Source organism: Lethenteron reissneri, chromosome 34 (assembly GCF_015708825.2).
Source record: "Lethenteron reissneri isolate LAM-NWPU_2019-01 chromosome 34, ASM1570882v1, whole genome shotgun sequence".
Taxonomy (NCBI): Eukaryota; Metazoa; Chordata; class Hyperoartia; order Petromyzontiformes; family Petromyzontidae; genus Lethenteron; species Lethenteron reissneri.
In genome coordinates, this window is record NC_083812.1 from 12,818,329 (window position 1) to 12,833,273 (window position 14,945).

The 14,945-nt window shown below is 47.4% G+C and overlaps 1 protein-coding gene across 3 annotated transcripts in view; it reads left to right on the forward strand.

The window, feature by feature from the left end:
* PHYHIPL (phytanoyl-CoA 2-hydroxylase interacting protein like) overlaps nucleotides 1-13,415 on the forward strand; it is a 28,421-nt gene extending 15,006 nt beyond the window's left edge. For all 3 annotated transcript variants that reach the window (XM_061565365.1, XM_061565367.1, XM_061565366.1), the window contains exons 2-6: nucleotides 3,660-3,856; nucleotides 6,910-7,084; nucleotides 7,839-7,956; nucleotides 9,671-10,088; nucleotides 11,795-13,415. In XM_061565365.1, the coding sequence (XP_061421349.1) occupies nucleotides 3,660-3,856; nucleotides 6,910-7,084; nucleotides 7,839-7,956; nucleotides 9,671-10,088; nucleotides 11,795-11,947 (1,061 nt within the window). In that variant the 3' untranslated portion in view covers nucleotides 11,948-13,415. The remainder of the gene's footprint in view (nucleotides 1-3,659; nucleotides 3,857-6,909; nucleotides 7,085-7,838; nucleotides 7,957-9,670; nucleotides 10,089-11,794) is intronic.
* Nucleotides 13,416-14,945: the final 1,530 nt, after the last annotated feature.

Here is a 14,945-nt window from a genome sequence, read left to right on the forward strand (position 1 = left end):
TATCGTCAAACAAATCCCATGACCCACATTACTGGGGGGAGGGCTCTCATCCAGCAGTGATTTAACAAAAGAGCCGGTACATGTAACCGTACGTATAGAAATGCAATATAATATATACACACACACAACATATACCATGTGCGGATTTTTTGCTTGATGTGCCCCATTGAGTTGCAGGATCTGTTGTCTACCCAGGGGGCTGGCATCGCTTCGTGCCCGCGATTGCTCGGTTGTAAAATGGCACTCGATTTGCATGTCCTCTGGAGACGTGAGCTCCATTTGTCACGTCGTTCATACAAACACGTCTGCCTCTATTGTAGTTGTCAACGCCGTCCATTAGCCCCCGGGCGGACGAGTGACCGTCGTGAGCCTGGCCAATGAGACCGCGGCAGATTGAGTTATGTTTCGCTCCCACTCGAGGTTCTTGATTAATTGAATCTCGCGCAATGTTGTGAAGATGCTCGCGGCAACATTGACACGAGCGTTCGCCGCTTTATCACGGAAGTTCGTGGTTCGAATCCAGCAGCCACCCCGATTATTACTGCGGGTGTACCGACCTGCAACAGAACCGCATGTCGTCCGCTTCACTCAGTCGACGTTCAAGATGACATTTGCAAGAATGGGCCAATCGCGTCCTGGCATTGGTTGTCCACATTTGGTACCAGCGTGTTGATGCACACAACCACTGTGATGCACGCGGCACGTGTGACTTTATTTAACCGTGGCTCATGCGAGGTGCGCACTGTGCCATAATTCCCGTTTATGGATCAAAGGCAATCCGCATTCATCAACCAACTCGTGCAGCGTTACACAATGCCAGCAGCTCTGCCCTACAGAAGATCGGTCAACTTTAAAAGCAGCGCTTGCACGGGCGAGTGGGGAATTGTTTCAGATCGCAGAGGTAATCTCGGAAACAGCTCAACATTGAATTTATAGTAGACCTCGAGGTGGAAGATGGGTGGGTTTAGGTGTATGTTGATATGCTCGGTGATATTGCAAGGTTGGCATGAGACCCGGCGTAAGGGGCCGTCCATAAATGATGTCACGCACCTGGGGGGGGGAGGGGGTTCAGACATTTGTGACGATGTGTGACGAGGGGGGGGGGGGGTTTGAGGAATGTGAGGTCACATCAAAATGCGCAACTTTAAATATATATAGACAACACGCTCTACTTAATTAAATAGACTTTTTTTTATAAATGTTTTCTCCTACAACATCAGAGTGCAGCGCCACATTAAATACGCACTACAATGACAATAGTTTAAAGCGATTTGAAGCCTATTATATATTTTTTGGGGGGGGGGGGCAGAGCTTTGTGACGTCATATTTGAGGGGGGGGGGGTCTGACTTTTTGTGACGCCGTGTGACGAGAGGGGGGAGTCAGAAATCGTCCAAAATCTCGTGACGTCATTTATGGACGTCCCCTAAGGAAATTTTACCGTCGTGTCCACCTTCCTCCCTTCTTCGTGGCCCCCACACCGGCCCTCTCTGGCGTGTGCGCCATGGTGCAGTTGCACCGCCTACTCTCCCGATAGCTACACCCCATAGTGCTAGGTTCACATTTCGACGAAGCGACTGAAAGGCATCTCCATGGCGATTTCACCCCTCCCTCTCCCCCATTGTTGCTGAAAGAGGCATCGGCACAATTTTGCTAAAACTCGATAAAGAAGGAAAATTCGCCAATAACACGCGAATTGAGATCTTGTGTATGTAGCTGGTTGCGCGCGCGCAGGCGAGCAATATGCAATGTGAAGAATTGAACGTCACCGCGTGCGGCATGCAGTGAAGGCCTCTCTCTCCACTGGCGGAAACTCTCCCACTGCCGAGCATTTCAAGCAGACAATAAAATTCGCTCTGGGATTTGCAGTAATGAGATGAAGGCGAGCGGGGGGGGGTCTATTTTTGGCTGAAATATTCACCAAGCAGGGCAGCATGAGCAGCTCCGATGAGGTGCCCATCCTTACAGGAAGTGGATGTCAAACTTTGTTCAACTCCTCTATGCGCGTGACCTTCAAGATTGTTTGTGCTCAACAAAGGCAAAAGAGATTACAGGGGGGGGGGGGGGGGGGGGGGAGAGATTAGAGGCACACATGCTCACACACAGATCCCCTGCTGCAGCAAGTGCTGCTAGCGAGCCACCCGTTAAGGCTGACGCAGCGCATGAAGGAGTGGGGTGGACCGCACCAAGCCGGGCCGTGTTTGTCTCCCCATTGCAGTACGAGGTACTTAAGGCTGAGTCGACCCAAGGCATTCCCAGCGCAGGATCAGATACCACTCGCCACTGATGTCATCCATGGCTGGGAATCAAAATTAAGGTCGCAGGATTTGTAGCACACTCTGGGAACCATTCCGCAAATGCTCCCAACACACACACGTACACGTGTATACACACAGGCAAAGACCCCCCGTATAGCCTTAACATACTGTTCGGGCAAGCGCTGTTATCGAGCACCTATGAAGGGCGGCCCGGTACACGAGGGGGTGGGTGGCGAGCACTACGCCCGACGGCCTTTGTCTCCGAGCGGCGCTGTTGTTTTACACGCCGCACCAGGTACTTATTTGAGGCTGAGTCGACCGAGGAGAGGCCCAGGACCGATTCAGATAATCGTCACTGGTGTTGGCCGTGAGAGGGAATCGAACTCAGGTCGCCAGGGTCGTAGCGCAGCGCACTAGCCGCTACATTACCGCTTCCCACACACACAGGCACACGCATTTAAAGCGTGAAGATTCATACCTCTGACAGTTAAACTAAGGTCATACGCATGGGGATTGAGTCAACTCAGAGTTTCATATAAAAGGCGACGTTGGGCAATGACCATTCGACTGCATAGAGAGGCCACTCTCTACCTCTCTGGCCTCTCGATGCTCTGTGAAGAGGGGCTTTTGGGCCATTGCCTGAAACGTCGCCTATTATATGACAAGTTGCCGCAGTCTTATTGATGAATGTGTTGCGTTTTTTGTTATGTGCTTGTGCACCACTGCCAATGCAGTATCACCAAATCATTGGCTTTACATTTAGTATTTTGTTGCTAACAACTGCAATGTAAATGTGCAAAACTGCATGGAGAGGGTCAAAATGTGGCAAATTCTAAAATTAACTGCTAATGTATTTAATTATGATAATAGCAATCGTCACAAGCAAAATTAACACATGGATTGTGAATAACATTGCTACTAAACCTGGGATATCTGATTCTAATTTGAAGTAACCAATTACTGTACCGATTATCGGTTCTATTACTCAGCTAACAGGATTATACAAAACTAGTTCCTGAGCAAAAGTCGAAGCTCTGTTCACATGGTGTGCCACTGGAAAGGTGGTGATGGGCGTTGCTTTATTGATACCATTGGCATCATCAGCCACATCACCACTAGGTGTGTGTGGCTTGTAAGGGGTTTCCCACCTTCAGAAGGCAGGATGTCAGGGTGGATGCCATATTTATAGGGGCCTAAATATTCGACTACGTTAAGTAATTAATTACAATTTTCAGTTTGAATATTATATATTAAAAAAAATACCCCGCGATTTTTAATGTCCCCTAGAACAATTTGAGGTTTTTCCAGGACATCGGCTACCTTTAAAAAAAAAAGAGGACGATTCTGGGGAAAAACCATGACAGGTGGCTAACCCTCTCCGCGGCGTGCTGTGTGTCCCGCAGACAGCAAGTCCCGCGACAGCGGCATCGGCGAGATGGAGGAGCTGTCGGTGCCGCACAACATCCAGATCAGCAACATCACGTGCGATTCCTTCCGCATCCGCTGGGACATGGAGCCACGGGACCGGGAGCGCGTCACCCACTACTTCATCGACCTCAACAAGAAGGAGAACAAGAACTCCAACAAGTTCAAGCACAAGGTGAGCCGTGTTGAATCACTTTGTTGGCAAGGCAAAGTAAGACTATCAACTATGCACTATTTTATTTTATTTTACCAGGCAAGGCCCACTGAGCTATACAGCTCTTTTTTCAGAAGTAACCTGGCCACAAATAATAGCTCAACGAAGTGGCTCATCACATGGAAATGTATAGCGGCCAAATACTCGAAATGCACGTTGATTCTAACTATGGAGGGGAAAAACCAGACAATCTGGAGAAAAATTCACGCATCCACGGGGAGCACATGCCAACTCCAAATATATAGGCGTCAGGGTCGGGATCGAACCCACGACCTCCTGCATACTAAACGAGGTAGTTAACATCTCGCCACCACTGGGGGTTGTGCAGCATCAATGAGGTTCTCATTTAACCAACTACCCACTATTATAATTGTAATATGGGGAGTTGTTTTACCATACTTCGCCACGGTGATAGGTGCGGGTTTGTAAAGGCAGAATGCATAGGTGTAGGAGTATAGCACAGTACAACAATGCATTTTGTTGTGACTAATCTACACTAAAAACATAGCTCTGCAGCAGAATCTTTTTTATGCATGGTGGTTTCAAATCCAAGCAATATCCAGGCTTCCACGTGATTTGATCATAGGTAATGTTTGTTATTTATCTAGGTAAGTGTAATGCAGTCTAAAACGTATTTTTCAGAAATGTCCTTTATTTGGATTGTTTGCTCAATTCCATTAATGGGTGCTTTGCATGTGGGAAGATACAGGAGTTATCAGAGAATACTCACCATGCCGTACTGCCATCACCTAGAGCCACCTCATGGCCCAGCGGGTTTATTTTTTTTACTAATTGATCAACCTCAACCAACCCTTATGTCCAAAGTGCCAGATTAAAGGCGTGAGCTAGCACCCTCATCAGATTGAAGCAGGATAGAGGTAGCATGGATGGCTCAGGAGGATTAATGCTGTCAATAACTCAGCCGGCACCGCTGAGATCATGCGTTCGAGTTGGGATTTTAGCCACCTGTGATTAAGTGCGGCGAGTTGGTGATTATGGTGAATACACAATCATGCTATAAAGTACAGCAGTCCCTCGCCAAACCATGGGTTCGAGTATCCACGCATAATTCTATGCGTCGCATTTTGCCAACCACGGTATACAGTTTCGCGTAAGCACCGTTTGGTTTTTCGCCACCTGTCATTTCACATCTCCAGCCATGTTCAAGCGTTTCCCACCAGTGGCGCATCAAGCGCGTGTGCCTCACGCTTGCCCGCGTCGTTCAGTGTTGTGCAGCAGTCGTCAAAGCGTAGTGCTGCAATTTATACCTCGTGAGAGTGTACTGTAATCAAGGCCGTAGCCATGGAGTCAACATTGGGGGGGGGGCAAATCTTCCAGGTGGTCTAGGGGTCACCCCCCCCATAAAAAAAGCTAAATTTGAAAACTAATTTTTTGCCATTTCCTGCCTACAATATTAAAAAATTCACTAACATATAGGATGGACTTTTTATTTATTTTTTACAATAATGTCTAATAGTGTATTTATTACATTGCTCCGTTTTTTTTACCTTTTCTTGTTTCATTGTATGTAATGGCAGAGATTAGGGATTAATAAAGTACAACAACAATCATATAAACAGAAATCTATTTTATAGCAATATATTGGGGGGAGGGCATTTTGAGAATATTTGAATATTGGGGGGGAATGTGTCCCCACCATTATATATTATAATTACGGTCTTGACTGTAATTACTGAACAATACCACTAATTATTGCCCATAATCGTGGCCCCTACGCGTCGAGCTGGTGGTGAAGGTGTGCGTAATGTGAAGATTTGCAAGGAGAGTGGTTTACCTTCAGAGAAACAACTTCTGAGGACGGGGACAGCCCCTCATAGCCAACCTCCCTCCTCCCCTAACACACCATCAGCGTCATCATCGTCATCATCGTCATCATCGTCATCATCGTCATTATCTGGACTTCACTATCAATATTAAAGGCAATTGAAAGTAGTTTTGTTAACTATTAATATGAACGTTATTTTTGTTCCATAAACATACTTCTCATGTTTACTGAATGCATACGATGCGTAGTTAGGCTTCGATGGGAGTGTTAACTGCAGCCGCGGAACCTCACCCCCTATTTTCCATAAGCCTTTAGTCTTGCCAACCACAGTTTTGCCAACCACCGGAGTTTTCCAGAATCCTTACCCCGTGGTTGAAGAGGGATTGCTATATGGTGTTTTATTTTACTTGGCTTATTCCATCTCTGAGAATTATATTTTCTGGTTTGGTTGACATGGCAGCGGCATGGCCTAGCGGTAGGGGATAGTGTTGTTTCAGAGGCTCCTGGTTCTAATCCAGCAGCCGCCCGGATTTAAACTGCTGTGGGTGTAATCACCATAATACTACGCGGCATCCGCTTCACAGTGGACATTAAAGATCCTCTGATTCGCAGGAGTAGGCCACTGTGTGCCGGCGTCAAAGTCCCACTTTGCCAAGTGCGTAAATTACCCGCAATTTACTGAATTGGCAATATACATAGCAATTATCGCCCCCAACTGGCAAACCAATGCCTCCAGGTTACTTTTCAAAATGAGACCCTGGTCTCATGAGTTCTGAGCAGCTTAAACAAAATAAACCTGAAATGTTGACTCTTTCCAGAGGATACAAAAGGTAGTTTGGGATTTTGCATGAGCTTAGGGGCTAGTTTATTGGGTTGGGTAGAACCCATCAAAGTTGTGCGGCACACAGTCCACCAGGCCACCTCCTTCTTCGAAGATACCCGCAGGGCCCGTATGGAGGACAAAAGGAGAAGGAGGAAGAACCATGATCCCTCAGCACCCATCCCAGATGAGACCTATACTTGCAGCTGTTGTGGCAGGACCTGCTTGTCCCGCATAGGCCTCTTCAGCCACCAGCGTGCCTGCAGAAGACGTGGATGTCCTTCTTAGATCTTCTTTCGCGAAGCCAAGCCATGATGATGATGTGCATATGGTGAAGTCTCAACAGGAGGATGACCGCTGGGTTTTGCTCACTCGCCAAGTGGTCGTGGCCGCCCGTCGTGTCCACAGGACGTGCCCACCAAACTGGTGGCCAAGGCAGTGCTGCTGCCCATGACGGTGCGGGGCCACTGGTTCCTCAGCCCGCGCACCGAGTACACAGTGGCTGTGCAGACGGCCTGCAAGCAGCACGACGGGGACTACCTGGTGTCCGAGTGGAGCTCCATCGTCGAGTTCTGCACCGCAGGCGAGGGCCGCACTGCCAAACCCCACGGCATCCATGCAGCTGCCGAGAGTCAGCCGCGGGGCAGCTGCAGTAAATTATGAAATTTCGTTACTACACGACGATGTCACTCGAGTGCTGTTTATGGCGCACTGAATGTTCACGATTTTATTTCGAATAGCTTGTTAATGCAATTAAATCACAAAATGAGCACGACATCTGGGCAGAAGGAGGCAAGGCAGCACGATAGAGAGAGGACAATGCCCGTGGCACAGCTCGGGACGAGCCAACTGGGAATCGGGGCCCAGCACCAACAGTGACAACGCGCCCCGTGGACAGCCGAGGTAGCAAGGGCAGCACCAACGAGTCTCGGGGTATCCTTGGGGCAAGGGGGGTGCCCTTCACCAAATGAGTAGCTTGGCTGTAAGATTAAAGTCTTTTTCATTCACGAAGCTTCAAACTTGAGTCCGAGAGCCCGGGATACATATCCTAATTATATATGTACCAGCCGAGTTTTTACCTTTTCCATTCAATCTTTTAAAAAAACCTTAGAACGTGAATAAACATTGTTGCAGTTGCCATGGGGAATTGGCCATTGTGGGGCTAAGTTCAGGCTGAACGGTCGTGACTCTACACAAGTGCCGCTGCTCCACGGAACATTTTCCATTGGCTGCTGTACTGCTGCCCTATTGCTGCTGCTGTTGCTGTCTCTGTTGCTGCTCTTGTAATCCTTCTACTGCTGCTGCTGCTGGTACCACCACTGCCGTTGCCTCTGCAGACTACTCCAAGGCGCACATGGCACAGCTCCTGGAGAAGGCAGAGTCGGCGGCAGGCCGGATGCTTCCCTTGACCGTCTTCTACCGGAACCAGAACAAGGAGTACTTTGACTTTGTGAGGTTCGTCTCACACGAGCCCTAGTCACTCTCACGGTGCCGGTTGTGGTGTTGATTTTTTTATCCGAGGTGGACGCTTATTTTTCTGTTGTCAACTTTGCGATTCGTGGCGCTCTTCGGTGTCAAGCATTTAGCTTGAGGCTCGAGCATTTTCAGAAATGCTCTCTTTCTCACGACTAAAGGCGCACACTTCCGGGACAGGTGAATCGTTCCACGAAGTATTTCCCTTAAAATGTGGTAGTGGAATCACTGGCAACCGACTGAAACCATTTCTCCCTACTGGCATCTGTTAAATCAACTCTCAAGCCAAGATTATCCAATCTCACGTCTCCACCCCTTCCGCATTGGGCAGTCTACCACAGTGTCTCCAAATGTGATAGCACTGTAATTGCCCTCCCTCATTGGCGGATCTAAATGCTTCCTTATGAACAAATTCACAGTCTGGGCTTGATCTATTCGCTGTGAACAGTGGTCATAGGTCACACATAATAAGCGAGCAGCGTGATATAAAATGGGCCCTAATGATGTAAAATTGACTGTGACAATTCACCCTTCGTGGCCGGTGTTCTGGCCACTAAGGCATTTGCCGCAGAGCTGATGGCTCAATGCCTGCAGATACGTGGTAATTTCGGCAGCAGTTGAACAAATTGCACTGCTGTTAATGGTTTTGCGATGTTGCAAAAAACCGTCGATTGTGTGCATGTTTTGCAAAAACACAAATATGTACGAGCCTTAGTTTCCTGCAATATATGGTTATGGGCTACTGTTTGACATACATTTCATGCAAACAATGAACATTTTGTTAATATATAGCCTAGATATTTCAGATGTACGATTGCAAATTTTTATGGCTTGCATATCTAAAGGGCACAAACCAAAAAAGCATTAACTTATGACACTATCGCTGTTATTATAAACAGATACCTTGTTCTACATGTAGACATAGGGTGCTAATTCTGCCAATTCCAGTGCAAAATTTACAATTACAATTTCTCGTGTTGCACACTAGGGTCATGGTTTTATAAACAAAGGTTGCATTTTGTGACATGCTGGGTCGCACTAGCTTAACTTCGTTTACAAAACTGATACATTAGTTTCTTCCACGGAAAGAGTAATGGAGGTAAGAATAACTTAAAGCCAAATTTATAGACGTAAAAAATGATAGCAGGTGGGAGCAGTTGTGTGCAGTGTTTCACGCTCCTTGCGATGAACCCAGCCAACTACGTTTCATTCCTCGAATAACATGAGTGGTGAGTGATATCAGAACCGGTCCTGGCACGGTCCACCCCTTCACCAACAATAACCACTTCTTTATTTATCCATGAAAGCCACAAGGGATCTTTTTTCAGGAAAGTCCTGCACGGGGTTTGAATTGTAATGTCTCAGCCAATTTTGTTTATAGTGTTCATAAGGTATGGGAGGAAACTGGAGCACCCGGAGAAAAAACACACATGGGAGGGGGCAACACTCTATCTCCGTACAGATGGAGCCAGATCCAATCCGCATTTACCAGCATGAGCTATGACCAAACGACCCCCACAACTGAAAGGGTTGTGGGGAGGCCTTCATCCAGCAGTGTCCTTCCCCCCCCCCACCCCCCTGCTGGGTGCATCTCTGCCCGGATCCATTGTGCAGGCGCGCAAATCACTGCACCGCCGCTCCACTTGAAAGCAATAAAACCCCACTGTTAATTATCGCTCATCCCTTTCCTGAACAGGGAGTCATGCTCCAACGCCATGCCGACCTCCGTGAAGGACAACAGTGGGAGCCACGGCTCTCCCATCAGCGGCAAGCTGCACGGCGTCTTCATGAGCTGCAACACGGAGTTTAACACGGGCCAGCCGCCGACCGACTCGCCCTACGGCCGCTACCGCTTCGAGGTGACGGCCGCCGAGCTCTTCAGCCCCAGCACAAACCTCTACTTCGCCGACTTCTACTGCATGTACACGGCGTATCACTACGTGGTGCTGGTGCTGGCTCCCGAGGGCTCGGAGGGCGACCTCTTCTGTCGCGAGCGCCTGCCGCTGCTCGACCCGGCCACCAACCGCTTCCTGACGCGGTCCGTGGCGCCGTGCGCTGCCGAGGGCGCCGATGGGGATGCCGGTGACGGCGAGGCGGTGTATCACCATGCACAGGTACGGCCACGTCACGCCCGCGGCCTGTGGATGTGAGAGCGCAGGGTGAAGGGCTGGCGGCTGGGAAGAGAGGTGCAGAAAATCAACGCTCAAGAGCGGTACTTATGGGGTGGCCTTTTATCGATAGCGGCATGGGCGGCGGTGCAGGAGCGGAAGGGAGGCACATGTCTCTTGTGATCACCAGTGGAGGCATGCAATGACTTCTCATACAGCAGTGCCTTCCACTACAACCACATATACTCCAGTCACACAGTGACTTCTACTACAACCACATATACTCCAGTCACACAGTGTCTCTTACTACAGCCACATATACTCCAGTCACACAGTGACTTCCACTACAACCACATATACTCCCGTCACACAGTGTCTCTTACTACAGCCACATATACTCCAGTCACACAGTGACTTCCACTACAACCACATATACTCCAGTCACACAGTGACTTCCACTACAACCACATATACTCCCGTCACACAGTGTCTCTTACTGCAGCCACATGTACAACTGTCGCACAGTACATCGTGTTTTTGTACCTAGGCCAGAACATTATATTCGTACCAACATTCTTAACGAGCCATGAATTCATCGCCAACTTTGTTCAATGCCTCAGTGAAAGGGGCCACAAAGTTAAATTGCCGAATGACGAGGCTGTATGACGTTTTGCTTGGTGCGCTGTCTGTGTGTGAGCCAAGGAAACATTGTACCATTTATCCGGTGCCACCTCTCATCTTTCTCACCATGCATTAATCATCCTGGATCTAGTTTACGGAGTACGCTGTGTTTTTCTGCTCGACAATTTACTGCGCAGAATTTACCACCACATCTGCAATGTCACTGACAGCATAACGTCCATTGACGAACCCTCGTCGGTAATGGGTGCAGTTATTTGGCGGAGCTAAATAACGCCTTTTTACGTCCTGCGCATATGTTATATCCTTTGGAAACACTTCAAAAACAGAATTATAGCAGTAGTTTAGAGGAATATGTAAACCCGAAAAGATTTACAGCTCTAGTATATACACACACATGCAGACTCTTGTTTCTCAACGTTGACCAATATGAGTCTCTATCATGATGTTACTGCATGGACTTTGTTGTCAAAATGTGCTGCATTAATATCACAGAGATCTCATCAGAAAACTATGATTACATGAAGCTACGACTTAGAGTGTAATTAGCCATATTTCTGACTATTGTCAGACACACACAACATGGGTGTTTATCTACAACAGACAATTGTTGTTTTGGTTTTGTATCTTCCGCTAACCAAAAAAGTTATCTCACCATGAGCTGGACAAACACAAAAGCATGCTATCATTCACAAAGGGTGACCTTGGTTACATAAAAGTTCGCAACATAAATGTTAAATCAACGAAATTGGTAGACAACCAAATAAACTGGAGCAGAAAAAAGTTTAAAGTGATGATTTAACATTGAAAGAATGGGTCAATTTGGACAATGATTAATTAGACGTAATTTAGATCAAACGTTACATAAACAACAAAATGTGTTATTTAACTGAAGTGCAATTACTTAGTGTGATGCATTAAAGGAGAATAAGGATTGCCCAACCACAGGTATTTCCTCTGTGAACAGTACACTGCAGTCTTGTAGCCGTGTCTTCGGTCGCAACGATTTTAAACCGGCAAAACAACCCGAGTGAGTGCCGGGTTCACCACGACGTTTTGCCGTGTGCCACCAGGACGTGATATTGGAGGTGATCTACGCGGAGCCGCTGGACATAGCCAGGGGCAAGCTGGGCCAGATCAAAGGCCACCAGCTCATGAGCCTGTCCACAGCCAACGCCAAGAAGGACCCCAGCTGCAAGATCTGCAACATCAGCGTGGGTCGGTAAGGCCATTCCTGCCGGTGAGGCAGCCAGCCTGCCCGCCCGCCCGCCCGCCTGCCTGTCCTCTCCGTCCGGTTTCTCCATCCGATGCCCGCCCTGCTACTACCCGTCTCTCCAGATTCAAGTGCGTCCGGCATGAGGTGGCGACGAGGGCTCGAGTAGCGCCAGGTTTGTAGCCGTCAACATCGTTGTTGTTAAAACGGGTTTTAACCTCTTGACGGTCACTCTGTGAAATGCTCTCACCTGGTGGGAGTCTCCAGCCTGGTTATATTTGCCCGCACGACCATTCTCTTTCCAACGAACACAACAATCTTTTTTTTCCCACGACAGATGATACAATGACAAAGGCAGGAGAACGTGGGTAGAATCGAAGGTTTTCTCCGGGTCGCTGGGAGGGCTGTCAGATGTAAAACCTGTAGATTTAAGGCATGGGGATGTGATTTTTGGTGTGAGGATGTGGTTCAGACATGGTGTGGTGACCGTTTTAGGGGCTGGTCAGTCGGTGGGTTTGTGGTGCGGTGCATTCAGGCCGAGCGGGCACGGCTGTAGGACGAAAGTTGATCTGGCTCTCGCGAGACAGCCACTAGGTGGCATGCACCTCACGCGGAGAGGATTTTTCCACCGCTCACAAGAGCCGGACACTGATTTTTTTTTCCCAATTTAAATAACATAATTGTTAACCAATGATTATTTAAACACTTAGGCACTTGCACAACATCGTACTTTTACTTTTAAATATTATATAATTTGCACACTTCTGTGGTTTGCATTATTCAGCTATTTAATAAGGCGAAGCGTAAAAGATGTTTTTTTGTTCCAAATGTTTAACAGTATTGTATTCGAACAAATGAACGGTGAACTGTCCTTTAGCCTATTATAGTCAACAAATATTGGCTCATATCACTGAAAAGTGTATTCATCTATGGCGCTTCACTATTATTTTTAATGGAGGTTGAATGTGTACTAGTAAAGTTCTGGATATTTTGGTTTCGTGGCAGGGTTTGATGAAGTGCATGATGTTTTCTGTAAACACCTACAAAAAGATGGCAATCTACTAAACATGCAGGACACACGCCTGTCACTGCCAGGGCTTAACAATTACGGTGACCTCGTCCACCATTATAACACCTATTTAATCAAAAGAGCATGCTTGTGAAGTTGGTCAGTTGCACACCATAGAGAGTGTTGTACTGACTAACTCAGTAGTTAAGCACAGGAGCGTCTCTGCGTATGTTACTAAATGGAAAAAAAGAAGAGATCTAAACAGAAAGTCCTGTTAAACAGTAGCGTTGAGAAGCATGAAAGTTATTTACATCATTGTTAATCGGCATTGCTAAAGTATAAGAGCTTTACATATCAGAATATGGTCTATCTAAATGAAACTGTTTTAGCTTATGTAAACTATCGTAGTTTGGCTTCCGTTGTAGAATATTGCTTTGGAGACGTAGTTAATGCTCATATCTCTGGGGGGGGGGGGGGGGGATAACAACGACGCAGTCACGCGCGACCAGGCGTTGTCAGTGTCACCAGAAGAGCTTAATCTCACTCAGCGTGCGTGCATCGCTTGGGGAAACACCTCTCGCCCCCCCAACCCCCAACTCTAACCGATTGCGTGCAGGAGGATCGGACGGGCCAGGCTATAGTCAGCGTTTGAGCCTCCTCTCTCAGAGTGCGCAAAGTGAGAATGGAAAAGCACTCGTAAAAGGCACGTTATGATAACCGACGGTGTAAAATTAATCGGCATTGTGATATTAGTCGAGTCCGATGACAACTTGTGGAATTTTTGTCAAGACTTAGTCTGTGGATTTCATTTAGTAATTTTGTTCATCTAGTCACGATTTACTCGAGATGTTAAATGACTAAATGAAATCCACAAAGATGTCTAAAATTGCACAGGTTGCCATCTGCTAGATTAAGACTAACGGACTAGAATGTTGACCAAATTAACACAGCGCATAACAACTAGGCTGAAACATTGTCGCTGCAGCGCCGCCGAAGATGTCCGATCGTTCGGTGTCGCCACTTCAAGTGATGCGGTGCTTCATCCGCGTCACCCCCATGCTTGTTCCGAGCCTGCAGCAGTCCCACCGAGTGCAGTGAATCATATTTAGCGAAAGAGCATTGGCATGTACTTGCCATCGTGAGCTCTCATTTATTGTGCGTTTTTTTCGTGCATTAAGTTCCGCGCGTGCGCTATACGTCGCTGGCTGTGGTCATGTTTCAACTGTACTGTAGTGCGTGGGGCAATAAATGTTGTTTGGAGTACGTGTCTCGAGGCTGTCATTTGTCGTGAGTGCAACACGCGGCACCTACTCATCTCGACATGCACATCGCAGCACCACGCCATGTGTTGCGGTGATTAAGAGCATGCGATTCACATTGTGAGGTTACTAGTCCAAATATTGGTACGGAGGAATCATATAAGTCTAGCTCCTGATTGGAAGTAGATTTCTACTTACCACATGTACACATACGGCCCTTTGTCAATCCACTGTTGGATGCGCGCTGGGTGGGTCGTAGGGATTATTTAATAATACAGGTAGTCCCCGACTTACGATGGAGATGCGTTACGACCCCATCGTAAGTCGAAAATATCGTAAGTCGAAAATATCGTAAGTCGGGGACTACCTGTACTTAACTTTGGGCAATGGGATTTCCAACGGTGGGGAGCATGCCGAATGCTGTTCATGCCTTATCGATCGAATCGTTGTTGGAGAGTAGTCATCCAATTTCCAAAGTCTGCTCTAACAATGATTGCCTCGGAGGCATGCCTTCCTCCATCCTGTAACTTTGTCTCTTGGATAACATCGATAACACTCCAGCCATCTTCTATTCTGAATTTAAACATTTATTTTCTCGATACTTTCATTAAAATGTATGCACAGGCAAGACGCTTCTTTTTGAGTTGCTTTAGCAAACTCCCAACTTATTCAGATCTGGGACTTTCTGTAAATTGAGAAAGCCCATAATGGCAGGAGACTTTGTGCAGGCTGGACGCAATTAG